We start from the raw sequence: 17,948 nt of genomic DNA on the forward strand, positions 1-17,948 counted from the left end.
GAGAGGAGAGAGACAAAAAAAACATAGAGCGTCACGCACTGATGTGGGGGTGTGTGTGAGTGCGCTCGCAGACAGCGTGTACAAAGAGCGCGCTTTTGTTTTTTTGCGTGTGTGTGTGTGTGTGGTGGTTTGAGTCAAACACATACACAAATACACATACCTCTAAACCGACCTCGCGCGTGTATATATGCATATAATGAGCGAGTGAGATCGCTGAGCGCGCGCACACACCTCGCGGCCCTCTCCTGTGCTATTCACACTCCCGAAAGTGTCACATTCGCGCACGCCCAGAGAGGGGCACACGTGTGCAAAAAGCAAAAGCTATAACATCGCTTCACACACACACAAACAGGGAGAGGGGGGCATCCACACAGTGTGGGGACATACACACACACACACACACACACACACACACACACACACACACACACACACACACACACGCACACACACGCACACACACACACACCATGTGCCATTCATCCATACGCACCAGCACGTAGTGGTCGACGACAATGACGGGATGGCACCCGCAGCCATGATCTATGAGGAATGAAGGGGGGTGACAGGAGATGGAAGGCGGGTGAGAGCACGAACAGGATCGAAATCATCTGCAACACACACACACGCACGCACACACACACACACACACACACACACACACACACACACACACACACACACACACACACACGCACACACGCACGCACGCACGCATCAGGAGTGGCAGCCAAATCCATCCACGATGAGCCCAAACTTGGTCTTCAGCGCCAGATCCGTGCACGTGTACTTGTTGAACTCTTCTTCTGCCTGCGTACACGAGGGGTCATATCCAATCTTCCCCCTCACGGCCCATGCGCTCCTCGCCAAACCACTGGCACGCGCACACCAACACAATGTCCCTGCAAACGCACAAACACAGGCGATGTGTGTGTGTGTGTGTGTGTGAGGTGGATTCAGACAGACACACACGCAGCACCAAAATCTGTTGATGCCAAGGCAACGCACGACACACACACGGAACACACGATAACACACAACACATCACACGCGTAGCACACCACACCTGCCGTTGTGCAGCTTGGGGAGGTGGTTGAGCATGACATGAGAGCGAGCAGACTTGGTGGTGCCCCTGCACACCAGGGAAAGAAGACACACGTCAAGCAGCGGCACCACAACAGGTTTGGAGTGAGATTGCAGGGACACAAGAAGGGCGAGTGGTGGTGCAGTGAGCGACACCGAGCCCTCAAAAACCAGCAGCAGCAGTGAACATTGAACCCCACATCACACCACGTCACAACACGCACGCATGCACACATGCACAGACCTGAAGATGACGAGGTATTTCCTGTTTGTGCGGGCGGAACGCGTCGTTACTCCGGTGTGAATGAATGCCGTCCAGGGAGCAGAGTGGCATGGACACACCGAGGCCATTGCGATGGTGGAATTCGCTCAGGCCAACCTGATGCAGGTGGTGATGCGAAACAAGGCGGCAAGCAACAGCAGTCGTCGATGGTGAGCGCAGGCACGCACAGTCATGTTCCAACACACACACACACATTGTACCTCTGCAAGAATGGGGTGTTCTGCATGCCAGGGAGACATGGTGCGTCGCTGTACTCAAACAGGATGTGGTTGCAGCCCTCTTTCCAATACGCAAGTCTGCCATGCATCATCACATGTATTGTTGTGTGTGTTTGGAAGGCATTCACGAGCGCAGGTCCTCTCACACGCACGACATCAAGACCCACAAGCACCACCAGCACCACAGGCAACAACAAACCACCCCCTCAGCTGGAGAGATTGCGCTCGATGGCTGCGCTCACGGGATGCATCGACTCAATGTTGCCAGAGTACGTGCTGTGCATGCAATCTTTCAGCCGCAAGCGCGCAAACACAATTATGAGGTGGTGGTGGGTGATAGTGACTGCTGTGGAAGCCCGTGCATCTGCACTGACGCGACACACACACAAGTCACACACACACGCGCACACACACACACACACACACACACAATCACACACACACACACATACATACACACACACCTTCACACCAGCACGATACGTCGGTGCATGGAACGAAGAGGTAAGCCTTGGACAGGTCATCGGTGCTGTACGGCCGTCACGGATGGCGGTTCGGATGGCGCGGTAGATGGCTGGCAGGGGCGGCCTCTTCGTCAGCAGTCAGACGGTACACGTACACCTGGAATCGATGCACGCACGCATGAACACGCAATCATAACACACACGCAGACAGAGAGTGTGAGGTCATCATGCTGCAGTTGCACTCCATGCCACGTCGTTGCTGTTGCTGTTGCTGTGTTGGTGGGTCTTCACCTTGAACGATGGGCACGTGCGAAGAGGATCGACGGATATGCCGTGCGGTCATCGCTGACATCAGGACCGCCAATGGCAGTGCGATAGTGCAGCGGCATCTCGGGGCAGTGCGTTCTGGTAACAGTGGTGGTTGTGGTCGAGACGATGGGTGCATTTGTTGTGTGGTGAGGCGCGCGGATGCAAGGGGATGGGAGGAGTGTTGGGAGATATCTGGAGATATCTGCAACAAACCGCTGCACACACACACACACACACACACACATACACACACACACACACACACACACACACAAACACACACACACATACACTGTGTCAAAGAGTTCGTTCTCTTCGGCAGACATGATGCTGTAGAGACGAAGGCGTGAAGAGAACCGCACAGAAGGATTGCAAGACGATAGCGAGTGATGAGTGGTTCAGTGTGTGCAGGTACACATCAGCAGCAGCAGCAGCAGCAGCAGCAGCGGCGGCGGCGGCGGCGGCGGCAATGCACCCGCAACAACAACACAATTCGGTGCTCGCACCTCATGTCACCATCATCCTTGTGCCGGAGCAGCGTCTCCCCTTCCTCTCTTCAGCTTCCAGGCATAACCTGTGGCCCAAACACGCACGAGGAACAGAGATTAGGACTAACAATCGCAGCACAAGATCAAACAATGGCACACGAATAGCAGACAGCAGACGCATGGAAGAATGACCACGTTGACGTCACATATGCACACACGCCTACACATACAGTGTGCGCATACTTTTGAAAGCATTCGCTCTGTCCCGCCATGAGCAGCACCTTGCCAATGTTATCAACGCTCTGCTCCGTCGACGCAATCAAGGGCATCCAGTGGATGGCAACCTGGTCGTTAACAGTGGCGAAATGGGTGTTGCGGTGAGCGAGGGAATGTGCGCAGGAGTGATGAGCCGTCATCACACGGTTGCCGAGCGTAATGAGAAACACACACACACACACACACGTCGCTCACTCTCATGATGAGACGTGGGCATTCCATCATCATCCCGAGCATTCGCGCGTCACACATGTCCAGCGAGATGATGCCACGCAAGCGGGCTGCTGTGGGGTGTGTGCGTGAAAACCACGTGTGCATGGGGCAGGTGATGAGCACCTACAGCGTGTATGCCATGTGAACTGACTTGATTGCAAGCTGGGGGATGAATGATGTGTGACCACGACAGAGGACTGACCGATGTCAGCGCAAATGCTGTGATTGCTCGCTCCGGTACCGCTCTGGAGGTGCGTCCCACTCAAACGTGGCCTTCTGTATTGCTGGTGCCTTGGTCTCCGCCACTCTCACTTGCCGATTCCTGTCTGTTTGTTGTTTGCGTGGGAGGAAGAGACGATGCATCCGTGAGAACACACGTGCCAACAGCACCAGCACCAGCACCAGCAAGGCAGCAGCAGTGACAGCAGTGGTTGTGGTTTGGATATCGGATCACCACCGTGCACTGATACACACACACGCGCACAACACACACACGAGCGGAGGTGTGATTGCACCCACCTTGCAGGTGGCCGTGAATGACACTGCTTGTCGCTTGCCTTGTGGTGTGCGTATGTCAGCGGCACGTCTCAAGAGCGTCGTTAGGTTTCTGCAGGCCACTGCCATATCCAATCACAAGAGAACAGCACACATGTTCACGTTAGCCAAGCACAACAACGACGACCTGACGACGACGAAACCACCACTTTCAGCAGACCCACAGCCCCCTGCACACATCCTTGTGCCACAAGAAGAAGGAAAGAAGGGAGTCCACACCCACACCCACAACGAAGCGGCAACAGCAACAACCGACAGCACTGCCACCACAAACAGGACACCGCGTCCCACGTTCACGTACTTGGTTGCCTGACGCATGGAGCGAACGAATAGTGCCCAAGAAGAAGAAGAACAATAAGCAGAAGTCGAGGGAGGAACAGTGGGCATGATGTGTGTTGGCTCACCTGAGGATCGTTGACGTGACGCCTGCTTTGTGTGCATGTGTGTGTGTGTGCATGTGTGTGTGTGTGTGTGTGTGTGTGTGTGTGTGTGTGTGTGTGTGCATGTGATGTGATGTGTCTGTGCTTGTGTGTCAGAGACCTTTCTTCCACATTGGTCTGGTTGGCTGTTGGTGACTGGGTAGCGATCACCAACAATCTCGTCTTCCCCTCTCCCACATCTCTCTTCTCCCCCATGCTGCTGTTGCAGTGACTGCCACATCACCCCCTCCTTCCTTCCTTGCCTTGAAGAGAACAAGAAGAAGAAGAAGAAGAAGAAGAAGAAGAAGAAGAAGAAGAAGCGAGTGCAAGCAAGTTTGAGCTGCTGCATCTCCACAGTCGTGTCTCATCGACTGATTTCAGCTTTTCCCGTCTTCTTCTGCACAAACACGCACAACAGACGTTTGTCGTGGCTGGTTGCACACAATGCACACACACACACACACGCTGCATTCGCTGCGACGAAATGCATTCGCTGCGACGGAAAGGAAAGGATGGATGGGGAGGTGCGTGGTGGTGGTGGTTGGTGGTGGTTTGGTCACACTCAGCCACAACAGCCACAACAACAGCAGCAGCAACAACAACAGCAGCAGCAGGGAGCAGCTGGGGGATATTGATGATGATGACAGATGACAATGACACATGCAATCCATCAAGCAGACGAGCAAGCAGGCAAGCGAGCACGCAAGCCAAGGGACGTGTATTCATTCACTCCGCTTGGACGAGCGACACGTCCACCACGTGGTGCGTGCGTGTGTGTTGTACTCACTGCTCTGCCCTCCTTCACACTGTTCCTCCCTGCCTCGCAGTCCACTCTCCCTTTCTTTCCTTTGCACACCCCTTGCTTGACCTGCTCTCTGCACCCCCTCTCTTCTCCCCCCCCTTCACTCACACGGCTCAAGTCACATGCCTCTCACCTCCCCCTTTGCTTTTGGCTGCAACGCTGCGCGTCTTCATCTTCAACACCACCACCTGTTTTGCAGGCTGACGATGAGGATGATGATGGTGGCTTGAATAACAGTATCGTGTCCTTGAGCGGGTGCCATCACCGTGTGCAACGGCAACAAGAGGCACTTCCTTCTCTCTCGCTCTGTCTTGGTATGTGTGTGGCTGATGGCGTGGGGGTGGTGTTGCCTGGGATTTCCACTCCACTGCACTGTACCTCAATGCGCTGTGTGACGCGACATGCACACCACAGTTTGCACTCCTCCTCCCCCACTTATCCCCTCTGCAAGTCCTTGTTCTTGTCAACCACCTCCCCTCGTCAATCACACCCCCCACACACACTCTCTCCTTTACCCCTGTCACGATGTGTGCTTGCTTCAGAGCAGGCCGCTGACATTGTCATCACCGCTGTCAGACGGCGGTCGGTGCAATACACGGGCATGGAGACAGTGAGCCAGCCCGTGGTCTCCAGCGTGGTGGCTGGAATGTGCACTGAGGCGAAGGATCCCACCACCACACTTTCGCTTCCATACCACCATGACTGACACCACTGGCACTGCTGCTGGTTGACACGCACCAGCAGGCATCGCTCCCAGCGCCACGCAAGAGGTGTGTGTGTGTGTGTGTGTGTGTGTGTGTGTGTCTGTGTGTCTGTGTGTCTGTGTGTGTGTGTGTGTGTGTGTGTGTGTGTGTGTGTGTGTGTGTGTGTGTGATTGAATTCATTTGCACTCGTTGCCCCTCCCGCATGTCGAAGCAACCACGCACACCGACCACCCCTCGTCAATACAACACCATTCAGCGCCCCAAATGTGCTGATGCAGGGCTGCACTGGCACGTCGTGCACGACAGCTTCTCATCGTCAGTTCTCCCTTCTCTCCTTTTTTTGTCTTCACACAGGTCGCATCACCCCCGCCCAGTGGAGCGCCTGCATCTTACGCCCCACCCTCCCGTTGCACGCGTGCACACACCGATTCCGGCCCAGCGCAGGCTGTGCTGCAGCAGCCAACCACCCACACACATCGTCGCCGTATCCCCGCATCAACCAACCGCAGCCACCGACAGCCACGGGCATTGCACCTTTGCTGTGATTGAGTGCTGCCAGCACGTGGCCCCACCTCAACCTGCCACATCATCATCACCATCCCCGACACTGCCATGTGTGTGTGTGTGTGTGTGCATGCATGCGTGTTCACGCCATCGTTAACCACACCACGCCAACACAGCAACAGCCGCACTGCTTGCTGTCCTGCGCGGCGTTCTGGCGGTGCACTCAAGGCCCTTTTGCCAGCCAGCTGCCCGCTGCTGCTAGCTGTGCTTCTCCCTGCCCATCTCAATCACATCAGCTTCAACCACAACTGCTGCTGTGTTCCGCCACCTCATCTTCTGCCAGCGAGGCATCACACCGCGGCCACAGCCGTCACTGCACGCTGCCGGTTTCAAGCAGCTCGCTGCGCTGGATGCTGTTGGCTCGTGGACCACCACACCGTTGTTGGAAGAGGGATTGGTCGTGATTGTGGCGGTTGATGTGGTGGTACTGCACGCCATGACAACAACAGCGGCAGTTGATGAGGTGATGGTGTGTTTGCGCTCCTCACTGGTTGCAGCGGCAGCAAGGAGGTGGCCACCGTGTTTCTGGTTCGCATGCATGTGCTGGCCAACGTGGCGCAGGAGCGGTTCTTGGACTACGACAATGACTCTGTGCCGTTTATGAAGAACATTCTCCACCACGCAAACGACAGGCAATACCGCATGCTGCGCGGCCTGATGGGCGTGTCTGTTTGCAAGGACATGTTTGCGCCGGATGCACACGACTTCATGCGCATTATGCAAGCCAGTGCCGCCCAGATTGAGGAGGATGATCCACAACCCACATACATCCACACAAGGTGCGCTCAAGGCCACAGAGAGAGAGAGAGTGTGTGTGTGTGTGTGTGTGTGTGTGTGTGTGTTTGTGTGTGTGTGTGTGTGTGTGTGTGTGTGTGTGTGTGTGTGTTCGTGAACATGTGTGAACATGTCGCTTCGTCGTTTCCCTCCTTTCTCCACTTTCGCCTTGCCAAGCCTCACCGCCACCCCTTGTCGTCCTGCCGCGTTCAGGCTGTTGAGTCGCTGCTCGCTGTGAACACCAGCGCGACCGAGAACTGCATCTCCGTCTTTGTCAAGATTGCACGCAACCCAGCACACGGCCTCTCAAAGGTGTGTGTGTGTGTGTGTGTGTGTGTGTGTGTGTGTGTGTGTGTGTGTGTGTGTGTGTGTGTGTGTGTGTGTGTGTGTGTGTGCATTGGTACACTCCTTCTTCGCCGTCCTTTTGCGTTGGTTGTTTGCTCTTGTTGTCACCTTTTCGTCGCTTTTTCTTTACCCCCTCATCCACCCATCCACCACCAACCCTTGTACAAACGAGATGCTGACGCATCTGCTTGACTGGCTGCCCATTACAGAAGACGACGATGAAACAAAGTACATCTTCACATACCTCGTCGAGCTCCTCCAAGCGTGACTGCTACGACTGTGTTTTGTGTGTGTGTGTCTATGTGTGTGTGCGTGTGTGTGTGTGTATGGCCTGGTCGTGCTGCATGTGTCGGTGGTGTGCTCTGCCGCCTGTCGTTCTTGTTCCCGACTGACTCCCCCGTTCTCTCTCCCATTGCTTCCCTCCTGTACCTCCCTCTCCTTCCTTTTGTTGTTGCTTCTGTAGGCGAGATCCACGCGTGACCGCGCCTGAGAGCCCGGTGAAGATTGTGCGGGCGTTTGTTTGTGCAGGTGTTGGCACCCCCGCGGCCGCCGTCGAAAGGCCCACTGCCAGGGCATGTACACAGCCTCATGGTGCGTGGGTTGTGTTGTGTGTGATTGATGTGATGTGGGTGTGTGGGTGTTTGCTGCCTCGAATATAAGCGACTGTCGTGTACTTCGTGTACTTTCCCATCCCCCTCTTCCTCCCTCCTCCTTCCTCCTCCTTCCTCTCCTCATTCTCACGCCCTCGTGTCGTTTCCTCTCGTAGAACATGCAGGATTCGCCTGCCCACGGTGTGTTGGGGCAGTTGACGCAGGACCCCGGAGGTGCACGCCGCGTGCAGCGCGCTGTTGAGGCACTTAGCTCGTCCGCATAGTCGCCATGTTGTGATGTGTCGTGTCAACTTGTGCACCAGTTGAACGAATGGCTGAATGTCTGTCGGTTCCTCTGTCGCATTCCTCTTGTTTCCGTTTCTTGCTCTCTTCCCTCTTCTTCTCTTCTCTTCTTCTGTTCTGTTCTTCCCTTCCTTCACTCTCCCTCTCGCCTGCCTGCTTGCTTGCTTGCTTATGTCACGCCCTTCTTGTGCTTGCCTGTTCTTTTCATTGTATGGCGCTGTGTACGGCTGAACACGTTCTTGGTGTGTTTGGTGGATGTGTGCTGCTGCTGCTGCTGTGTGTGGTTTGATTTTGGCTTGTAACTGGAGGGTGTTGTTTGATGTGCAGAGGGGTTGGCTGTTGTTTGGTTGGCTTGGCTTCCTGTTGCGTATGGGCACTGCTGTGTGTGTGGATGTGTGTTGAGGTGTTGAGAGCGTTGTTTGTGGGTTGTGTGGCGGACCTGTTCTTTCCTCAGTAAATGGCTCGATGAAAATGATGAGACCCGCTTGACGGTGGTGATGGTGGAGCGGCGGTGATGTTTGTGGTGTTGATGTGGCTACAGACATTGGTGTGTTGTACCAACCAGGCAAGACCAAAGAAGCGAGGAGGGCGCGGCTGTTGTTCCTTTCGGTGACAAAGCGAGTTGGGTTGTTGCTGGCTGGCTGGAGGCACTTCATCCTGTTTGTTTGTTGTGTTCCTGTCGACAACGAGGGCTCGAAGAGATTGTTGACGAACATCTTCCACCGAAGCGCAGCTGTGCGGATAACCTCTGCAAGGTTTTGCGAATCGTCCAGATGGCTGAGTCGCAAAACAACAACACACACAAAACAAAGAAAGAAGAAGCAGTGCGTTCTCGTCGTCCATTTTGTCGTCGTCTTCTTCCAGCCGCTCACAAACACGTCACAACAAGCCACAAGGAGAAAAGACGCCGCGCCGCCGCCATGTCCGGCGGAGAGAAGAGAGCGAGGGAGGAGGTGGAGGCGTTGCTGGCGCAGACGAAGCTGAAGGATGGGGTGAAGGACCAGATTAGGGCCATCGCCAACAACACGTGTGGGGAGGGAATATAGTGAGTGCAAAAGCAACCAAAACGACGTGTTGGAACATGCATGCATGTGTTGGACACAAGGACACTTCCTGTGGTTGTGCTTATTCTTCTCCCCCTCTCCCCCTCCCTCTCTGCTTGGCTTGTCCTTGTGTTGCAATGAGCGTGGTGTGGCTTGCTGTTGGGTGTTTACGTGTGCGTGTCCTGTCCCCTCGCACCGCCTGGACACACTGTGTGTGTTTGTGGCAGGTTGGGACTGGCACCCTCATGTTTTTGCTCTGTGTATCCTCAGTCTTCTTGCTCATTTCATGACACACACCATTCATTTGTAATTACAGCTTGGTTGGTGCTGGCCTCGGCGTCATTGGGGCGCGTGCGGTGGCAGAGGCGCTCAAGCACAACACCTGCCTCAAACAACTCCGGTGCGTGGTGATGATGAATCTGCATCGTGTGATATGCATGGTTGATTGGGATGGCGGTGTTGCATGTTGCACCCCTTTCTCCTCCCCTGCTTGCGCATGTTTGGACGTGTGTTCACCTTCGCTCCCTGCGTTTCCTTGTGTGCCTGCACAGCCTGGCAGTCAATTCCATCGGCGATGAGGGCGCTGTGGCGTTGGCGGAGATGCTGAAGCACAACACGGCCCTCAAACAACTCTAGTGAGTGTGTACACGCACACATGCACACATGTATGCTGCGTCACTGCCATTGCACCTTATCACGTGCACATGTGTGGTTGATGGGGTGGGGTTCAACGACTGTGTTGACACCCACAACAATCATCATGACGCACGCACTCACTCTTCCTCATCCATGTGGCATCATGGACCTGCGTGGCATTCACCATACCGTCTTGACAGCCTGTACAACAACCGCATCGGCGATGAGGGCGCCGTGACGTTGGCGGAGATGCTGAAGCACAACACGACCATGACATTGCTCGAGTGAGTGGAAGATACTCTTTGCAATGTGTGTCTTTAGGCGCTTCTTCTGCAATACCCATGTGCAGATGGAGGCATCGCAAGCCACCCACGATGTCTCTGCGACATGTTTGTCCAACCAACAAATGCTTCCATCCTTCACCTGTGCCACAAGTGCTGCCACATCCTGTGCAACTGGCATTTGCCCCCTTTGCCTCCGCCATTGTGCCTTAAAAGTCGTAGGACCTGATGTGCGAGCGAGTACGCGCGCACGTGGTCCATCTGCAACCCACTTTCATCCATGACACTGACACGTGTTGCTTGCCCACCCGTTCCCCTGCCCTTCCAACATGCATTTCTTGCCACTTGCAGCTTGACCAACAACTCCATCACCCCGGTTGGCGGTGCGGCGCTGGGTGCCGCACTGGACCAGAACCGCACGCTAGAAACGCTCTGGTTTGTCGATTGCGTTGCGCCTGCCTCATGAACGCCTGTGTCCTGTTGTGGATTTGTGTGACCAATCGCCACTCTTTTGAGTGCACGTCACACTGTGTGTTTTCCTCTTTACTTGCTTGTATTTCTCCACAACCCTAACCACCAACCCTCCTGACGCACGCACCGCACTTGCTGCCTGTTCCCAACCACACGCTACCACCACGTGTCCTCGTTTAGGATCAACAAGAACTCCACCGCCACCGCCCGCGCCTTTGGTGCCGCGCTGCCCGTCGACCGAGAACTCAGCACAGACTGGTCAGTCAACGCGTGCTTCCACTCTAGTCGTTCGCTCCTTGCCTTCTCTCTACCCTTCACCTCACGCACACACGCTGCGTGATGCTTGCATCCAATGTCGCGTGGGATCACAGGTTTGATGACGATGAGGGCAAAGCCGCCTTTAACGAAGCACGCGCGGAGAAGAAGCGGCAGCATGAGCAGCTGTTTGCCGCCTGCAAGGATGGCGACGCTCCCGCTGTCACGTCCCTCATGGAGCAGGACAATGCAGACATCAACCAACATAATGCACAGGTGTGTGCAATATGTGTGTGTGTGTGTGTTGTGGTTTGTTTGTGACGCCGCTCGCTCATGGTTGCACCGGCCGTGTGTTCGTTTCCAACAGATCCTCACCACACGTGCCATGCCCCTTGCTACCCCCACCCAACAACAGGGCGACACGCCACTGCACGTTGCCTGCAGGCACAACCAGCCCGCCGTCGTGGAGCTGCTCCTGAAGAGAGATGCAGACACTGCCGTCAAGAACAAGAAGGTATGCTTCGCGTCGTGTGGCTGTTTCTGAAGACGTGACACAATTGTTTCTTTGCTTTGCGCTGTGTCCTCCCCCCTCTCCCTGCTTCCCTCCTTCCTCAACTCATGCGTTTTACCTTTCCAACACACGCAGGGAGAGACGCCCTATGATGTGGCACAAGCCAACGGCCACGCTGCCATCACCAGCATGGACGGGCTGAAGCCAGGCGGCAAGCCTTCGGAGCAACCACAGCAGCAACAGCAGCCAAAACAAGAGCCACCTGCGCCCACTCCTGCCGCCGGACCGAAGCAAGAACAACAAGCAGCGCAAGACGTGAGTGATCAGAAGAGTGCTTGCTTGCAACGCACAAGCAAATGCATCACGTCACCCATGCCATTCCTTCATCACGCTCTCCGTGGTCTCGTATCAAGCATAATCATGATGTCTCACACAACCATCACCACCGCCACCAGCAGCAGCAGCCCGAGAAGGCGCGCAGGGAGCGTCTCCAGCAGCGCATGCGGGAGGTCATAGCACGCTTCAACGCGACCATGGCGGGCAGGGCCAAGCTCATCTTCATTGGCCAGGGGCGCGCCGGCAAGACCAGCACGTTCCACTCGCTCATAGGTCACATGTTCAACAAGCATGAGCACTCCACGCATGGCGCCGCCTCAACCGACCTCGCCGTCATTGTCGAATCAATGGACGTTCACGACTGGCAGGTGTGTACCCTTGTCTGGTGCGAGCATGTGATGTGTGCGACGATGGGTGTGAAGAGAGGTGGTGGTTGACACGATCATCCCCTCGCACAAGCGTTCACACACACACACACACACACACACACACACACACACACACACACACACACACACACACACAACCTTTGCAGGAGCTGGATGCGGAGATCTCGGAGTTGATGCGCAGTCTCTGCGGCACGGCGCTGGCGCAGGAATCTGGCGTGGATTGGGAGATGAAGCAGGCGATGATGAAGGCGAAGGCCGACTTGGAGAGCCGTATCGCCCAACACCATCAGCAACAGCGGCAGCAGGAAGCCGAGAAGGCAAAGAAGGCAGCAGCTGCCAAACTGAAGCAGAAGCAGTTACAGAATGCAAAGGAGACGCGGCCACGTCCATCCTCCCGCACGTCGCCAGCGACTGTCCCCAAACCCACCAAGGCATCTCATGACTCAGCATCTGCATCCAAGAAGCATGCCACCCTGAACCCTTCGAGCCAAAGTGATGCTGCTGCCCGTGATAACACCACCACTGCCACAACCGGCATGTCTGCGGAGGAAATGGAGAAAGCGATCAAGGAGTTCAACGTGGGCGCCGTCATGGGCGAGGGCAAAGCGCGCGTCACGTTCAAGATCTTTGACCTGGGTGGCCAGTCCACCTTCTACATCTTTCACCCTTTCTTCCTCACAGAGTGAGTGCGGCAGTGCGTGTGTACGTGTGTGTGTGTGTGTGTTGCCTGCTTGCAGTCCCTCCACCACCTCTCATTCATTCACCTCTCCCTTCATCACCCCACCCACCCAACAGGTACGCGGTGTACCTGCTGGTGTTCTCGATGGAGGACCTGTTGCACCAAGACGAGAGCAAGCGGGCTGAGACGTGGGAGTTTATGGAGCACTGGCTGTCTTCCCTCCACCTCCACGCAAAAGGCGCACCCGTCCTCATCGTGGGCACATTCGCTGACAAGATCAACGAGAGGAAGCAGCACGAGAACATATCACGCGACATCCACAACCGCCTTCGCCACAACCCAGCCTTTCCTGGCGTCATTCACAACGACAAGCATGGTCTGTGGTTCTGGCCCGTCGACAACACCAAGTCCATCCGTGACCCCATGATCCAGGACCTGCGCCAGACCATCTCCTCCACAGCGCTGGCGCAGGAGTACGTGAGCCAGGAGGTGGCTGTGCCCTACCTCCACCTCTACGACAAGCTCAACGCCATCGCCCGCGACGAGAAGCGACCGCTGCTTACGATTGATGAGGTGGTGAAGATTGCGCGCACGTGTGGGCTGCGCACACGCCAGGAGACAAGAGCGTGCCTGCAGTTCCTGCACCTGTACTCCATGGTGCTGTACTACGACAACGTGCCAGGCATGGAGGACTATGTGATCCTGAGTCCGCAGTGGGCAGTGGACATGATGACGCGCGTCATCCGCAACTTTGACCTGCACCACGATGTGCGTGATGGCGAGGCGAGGGCCATTGGCGCGCAGCTGTGGGACGACCTTGTTGACCGCGGGATCCTGCATCGCCGTCTACTGGATGTGCTGTGGAGGGACTTGGAAGGTGGTACGATTGAGCCCTTCCTCCAACTCATGATGGAGTACGGGTTGTGTATCCAGTACACGGCGCCAATGGTGCGGCTGTTCGGCCCTCAACAGCAACACCAACAACACCAACAGTACCTCGTCCCAGCAATCCTGCCGATGACGCTGGAGGATGAACAGGCGTCGTCGTCGGTGACGCTGAGCACGGCAGCAGCACAGCAGGCCAATCGATACGCTGGATATGAAGAGAAGACAGCCTACGTCGCCTTCAGCCTGAGGGACTTCAAGAGCGGTGTAAGCGCAAAGATTGCAGACACGCAGCAAGCCTCTTTCCTGCCAGAGGGCCTGTTCCCGATGGTTCTGGCACGCGTGATGGCACACATGCAGCACGGTGCAACGGAACCGCCCATGTTGAGCCGCACAGACGCCGTAATCTTCATGGACGTGGCTGAGATCGAGATGCAGCTCGTGCCGGCTGTTGGCGGCATCAAGATCAAGGTCATGGCTGCACGTCCTCGCACGCTGCTGCACATGCTGTACAACACCATCACAACAGCTGTCACGCAGCGCTACCCCGAGCTCAAGGCCACGTTGCTGCTGCCATTCAATGACACGAGACTGCTGTTCTTCGAGGACGTGCACACCCACCACACGAACAAGAAAGCGCTTCGCGTTGGCCGCTCGCAGCTGCTGTCACCAGGGGATCTGGTCGCCAAGTATGGTCCACTCTTGCCAGTTATGGGTCAGCAGGACAAATACGACGTCTTCATCAGCTACAGGTGAGACTCGTGTGTGTGTGTGTGTATGTGTGAATGTGTGTATGGTGCGAACAGGGTGTCTTTGCTTCCCTCTCTCTTCCTTTCTTATTTCGACATTCAACCACCACGTCACAGGCAACGCGGCAACCGAGGCCTGGTGATGACATTGTACCCTAAGTTGGACCAGCACGGACTGGTGACCTTTGTGGACGCCAACAACTTGGAGACAGGCGTCAACTTCAAGCACGCGTGCATGACAGCCCTGCACAACAGTACTGTCGCCTGCCCCGTCGTTTCCGTGGGTGCCATCCATCAAATGCGCTCGCTCAGCCACACTGACACGTGTGATAACGTGCTGTTGGAGTGGATGGCGATGCTGGAGCTGCAGCAGCTTGCTCGCCAGCATCCAGACAACATCCGCCTTCGCCGCGTTGTTCCGCTCTTCGTTGGCAGCGGCTGGCACGACAGCAGCCACCATGTTATGAGCGCGGCGGAGGTGAGCGAGTACGACTCGTTTGACCGCCTGAAGCGGCTGGCAACAAAGTTGCCAGATGTTGTGAGTGAGAAGACGGCGTCAGCACTCGACCAGTTCTTTTCTCAGGTGCTGCACCTGCCACCACCCCAGCAGCACAAGAGCGTGCGCGAAGTGGTTTTGTCGCTGTTTGACATTGACGCTGTCGTTGTATTCGATGCCACTGTGGACCGCACGTCACAGCTGCGCGACATTGCAGAGAAGGTGCGCCAGGTCGTCGTCTCTGCCAGGAGCAAGCAGCAAGCAGGGAGTGGAGCAACAACTGCATGTCGTTCCACGCAGGTATGGCTTTGTGTGTGTGTGTGTGTGTGTGTGTGTGTGTGTGTGTGTGTGTGTGTGTGTGTGTGTGTGTGTGTGTGTGCGTGTGTGCTTGTCTATGTGTGGCTGTGTGTTCGTGAGTGGTTGTTTTCGTACATGCAGCAGTCGCACTCCTTTCTCCCTTCCACTTGGCGCGTGCTGTGCCTCACTCAACCCCTCTAACTCGTCTGCACGGCAGACATCTTCCTCGACCTCCACCGCTACAACTCCCGTTACACCATCACCTGCCACCCCATCGTCCTCGTCCCCAAGCTCATTTGAGCCCGAGCTGATTCAATGGCTCAACCGCCACTCGCTGCTGCCGCACGTTAAGTCCGCGCTGATAGAGCACGGCATAGATACGGTGGAGGTGTTGGTGGCGTTGGTGCATGAGCGCGAGCTGACCATGCAGATGCTGAAAGACTCAAAAGTGGCTGTTGGGCACGCCATGAAGCTTCTGCGAGAGGCCAAGAAGTGCAACGTGGACAGCACAGCCTAGCGTCTCACACACTGGTACCCCTGCTTCATTGCCTGCTTGCCGTTGTTCCCTTTTGGTTTGCCTCTGTACTTCCGTTTTTCATGCTGCACGGCTTGCCTCCTTCCGCGCATCATTCTGGAGCATTTGTGCGCTTCTGTTTGTTGCCGCTACTCAGTCACTTCACCCATTGCCCAGGTGGCAGTTGGATGCCTTGTGTGAAAAGCCCGTTTCTGTCTCAATACAGATCGTTCTTTCGCGCCATGCTCGTTCCGTGTACTTCTTTCTTGCTTGCCAAATACACACATGCACGTCACCCCTTGTTGGGGACGTGCGTGTGATATGGACAACATGTGCTGTCGTTCCCTGCACTGTCCTAATGCTAGTCCCGAGTACTTTGCTCTTGTTCCTGCTGTTCGCTTATGATGGCAACCACGTGATGTTGACGACAGTCCGCTATCGCTACCTCCTCTTCTTGTCTTCTTTTTCTCCTTCTTCTTGACTCCCTTCTACCAATGAACCCAAGGAATAACAAAGCACGCAACCATAACACCCCTGGTCATCGCGTCAGTGCTGCTGCTGCTCTCGTGGTTGCCACGATCACGTGGCTCACGTCAGCCACTCACCACACGCAAACGTCTTCATCGCGAATGATCCCACTCAGGAGCTCAGACAAGACGACTGCCTCACGAAGTCCCGACATCACGGGAGGTGATGCCTTGTTGTTGTGGGTGGGAATATCGGTACACTCTCGTGATGTGTTGTGCAGTGTTTCTCGACTTGATTGCTGTTGGTTGCCATGTATGGATGGAGAAGTCTCACCGCAAAGAAGCAAGAGAAATGCACGAACAGCAACGGCATGTAGAACGCATGCGTTTGCAACAGACACAAAGGCATGAAAAGAACCCCCCCCCCAGTACACACACACACACACACACACACACACACACACACACATCCACATGTCAGATGCGGTAAAAGTAAAAGTCATAGTAGGCGCCGCCACCTGCAAGCCAACCGCAAACGTAGAACACAACGCCAAGCATGATATGTGTGTGTGTGTGTGCAGTGTGAGTGCACAGTGGCTGGCTGGCAACGATGAAGGAAGCATGGGAAGTGCACACAACGCATGGCACGAGCGATCAAGCACACAAAAGAAGCAGACGCACCATACTCGTGCGAGTAGTACTGGATGCGATACGTCCCGCCAGGCAGATTGTAATCCGCTGTGTGTCCATTGCACGACGTGCAACCGCCACACCCGTGCTGCAGACAAGCGTGAAAATGCGTGTGCGTTGTGCGTTGTGCATTGGTGCATTGGTGTCAAGGAAGTGAAACAACACCAACGCACACACATGCACGCACACACACATACACACGTGCACGCACACATACACACACATGCATACACACACGCATACACACACACACCACACATACACACAAAACTACATAGACACGCACGTCGATTGGGCTGAACGTTGTTGGCCCGCTGATAATGTGGATCTGGCAGCAGTCGTCAGAGCGGCCTGAAATGTCGAAGAGAGATCAACACAGGATGCATTGTCAATAGTCGTGCGGTTGAAAGCTAATGTCCCACAAACACTCGTGAGTCACGACAAGCGTCGATCACACCAAGCAGCACGCACAGTAGAAGCGGTAGCGGCCAGCGGCGATCTTGACGGTCGATACGGCAGTCACGCTGTAGTCGCTACCGTGATCACCCCCATGGAGGAACGTGTTTCGATAGTTGGGGTAGGTGCGGCAGCCTGACTCAGGGAAACGGCGAAGGAAAGCGAAAAAGGAAGGTGGGGGGGACAAGCATGAGAAACAAACAGAATCCGAACGGGCGAACAACACACACATAGCACACACGCACACACATAGAGCACACCCACACTACACACAACACACACACACTACACACAACACACACGCACAACACCCACACCCACACACACACACACATAGAGCACACACAGCACACACACACGCACGCACGCACGCACGCACGCACGCACGCACACACACACACAC

The 17,948-nt window shown here is 55.5% G+C and overlaps 5 protein-coding genes across 5 annotated transcripts in view; 2 read left to right on the plus strand and 3 right to left on the minus strand.

Moving 5' to 3' along the window:
- Nucleotides 1-1,605, minus strand: part of PTSG_12748 (uncharacterized protein) — a gene marked incomplete at its 5' end in the record, with an annotated part of 2,981 nt that extends 1,376 nt beyond the window's left edge. The window contains 5 exons of the mRNA XM_004990255.1: nucleotides 442-543; nucleotides 745-902; nucleotides 1,067-1,132; nucleotides 1,324-1,462; nucleotides 1,567-1,605. Of these exons, the coding sequence (XP_004990312.1) occupies nucleotides 442-543; nucleotides 745-902; nucleotides 1,067-1,132; nucleotides 1,324-1,462; nucleotides 1,567-1,605 (504 nt within the window). The remainder of the gene's footprint in view (nucleotides 1-441; nucleotides 544-744; nucleotides 903-1,066; nucleotides 1,133-1,323; nucleotides 1,463-1,566) is intronic.
- PTSG_12749 (uncharacterized protein) lies at nucleotides 730-3,920 on the minus strand. The gene is made up of 12 exons (XM_004990256.1): nucleotides 3,854-3,920; nucleotides 3,537-3,660; nucleotides 3,317-3,402; nucleotides 3,127-3,189; nucleotides 2,864-2,931; nucleotides 2,649-2,687; nucleotides 2,340-2,453; nucleotides 2,057-2,172; nucleotides 1,567-1,873; nucleotides 1,328-1,462; nucleotides 1,067-1,132; nucleotides 730-902 (listed from the first exon to the last, which is right to left on the minus strand). Exons 5-9 carry the CDS (start codon nucleotides 2,866-2,868, stop codon nucleotides 1,791-1,793), a joined length of 357 nt encoding a protein of 118 aa, XP_004990313.1. The 5' UTR covers nucleotides 2,869-2,931; nucleotides 3,127-3,189; nucleotides 3,317-3,402; nucleotides 3,537-3,660; nucleotides 3,854-3,920; the 3' UTR covers nucleotides 730-902; nucleotides 1,067-1,132; nucleotides 1,328-1,462; nucleotides 1,567-1,790.
- Nucleotides 3,921-4,710: 790 nt separating this feature from the next.
- On the plus strand, nucleotides 4,711-8,856 carry PTSG_08523 (uncharacterized protein). Its single transcript, XM_004990257.1, has 11 exons — nucleotides 4,711-5,070; nucleotides 5,310-5,376; nucleotides 5,653-5,758; nucleotides 6,071-6,129; nucleotides 6,324-6,428; nucleotides 6,615-6,756; nucleotides 6,876-7,157; nucleotides 7,398-7,464; nucleotides 7,670-7,761; nucleotides 7,961-8,048; nucleotides 8,264-8,856. Exons 1-11 carry the CDS (start codon nucleotides 4,969-4,971, stop codon nucleotides 8,369-8,371), a joined length of 1,218 nt encoding a protein of 405 aa, XP_004990314.1. The 5' UTR covers nucleotides 4,711-4,968; the 3' UTR covers nucleotides 8,372-8,856.
- Nucleotides 8,857-9,310: 454 nt separating this feature from the next.
- PTSG_08524 (uncharacterized protein) lies at nucleotides 9,311-16,458 on the plus strand (the record flags this gene model as incomplete). The annotated part of the gene is made up of 14 exons (XM_004990258.1): nucleotides 9,311-9,435; nucleotides 9,750-9,833; nucleotides 9,985-10,068; nucleotides 10,270-10,353; nucleotides 10,702-10,785; nucleotides 11,002-11,079; nucleotides 11,193-11,352; nucleotides 11,492-11,590; nucleotides 11,723-11,902; nucleotides 12,043-12,291; nucleotides 12,459-12,994; nucleotides 13,108-14,628; nucleotides 14,743-15,421; nucleotides 15,636-16,458. The coding sequence occupies 14 exons, from the start codon at nucleotides 9,311-9,313 to the stop codon at nucleotides 15,933-15,935; spliced, it is 4,263 nt and encodes a 1,420-aa protein (XP_004990315.1). The 3' UTR covers nucleotides 15,936-16,458.
- Nucleotides 16,459-16,843: 385 nt separating this feature from the next.
- The window catches only part of PTSG_12750 (uncharacterized protein), a 5,395-nt gene continuing 4,290 nt past the window's right edge, over nucleotides 16,844-17,948 (minus strand). The window contains exons 12-15 of the mRNA XM_004990259.1: nucleotides 17,561-17,680; nucleotides 17,376-17,440; nucleotides 17,081-17,177; nucleotides 16,844-16,917 (exon numbers count right to left, since the gene is read on the minus strand). Of these exons, the coding sequence (XP_004990316.1) occupies nucleotides 16,877-16,917; nucleotides 17,081-17,177; nucleotides 17,376-17,440; nucleotides 17,561-17,680 (323 nt within the window). The 3' untranslated portion in view covers nucleotides 16,844-16,876. The remainder of the gene's footprint in view (nucleotides 16,918-17,080; nucleotides 17,178-17,375; nucleotides 17,441-17,560; nucleotides 17,681-17,948) is intronic.

The sequence above is a fragment of the Salpingoeca rosetta genome (assembly GCF_000188695.1).
Source record: "Salpingoeca rosetta unplaced genomic scaffold supercont1.24, whole genome shotgun sequence".
NCBI lineage: Eukaryota > Choanoflagellata > Craspedida > Salpingoecidae > Salpingoeca > Salpingoeca rosetta.

Bases quoted from the DNA above. Each gene is read 5' to 3' on its own strand.
- PTSG_12749 (XM_004990256.1), bottom strand. The intron at 2,454-2,648 runs GTATGTGTGTGT...CACTGTTACCAG, and splicing joins AACGAACTCTTTGACACAGT to AACGCACTGCCCCGAGATGC. The intron at 2,173-2,339 runs GTGAAGACCCAC...GCTGACGAAGAG, and splicing joins GCACGTGCCCATCGTTCAAG to GCCGCCCCTGCCAGCCATCT.
- PTSG_08523 (XM_004990257.1), top strand. From the start codon at position 4,969: ATGCAATCCATCAAGCAGACGAGCAAGCAGGCAAGCGAGCACGCAAGC. The intron at 7,762-7,960 runs GTGACTGCTACG...TTGCTTCTGTAG, and splicing joins CTCGTCGAGCTCCTCCAAGC to GCGAGATCCACGCGTGACCG. The intron at 8,049-8,263 runs GTCGAAAGGCCC...TTCCTCTCGTAG, and splicing joins TTGGCACCCCCGCGGCCGCC to AACATGCAGGATTCGCCTGC.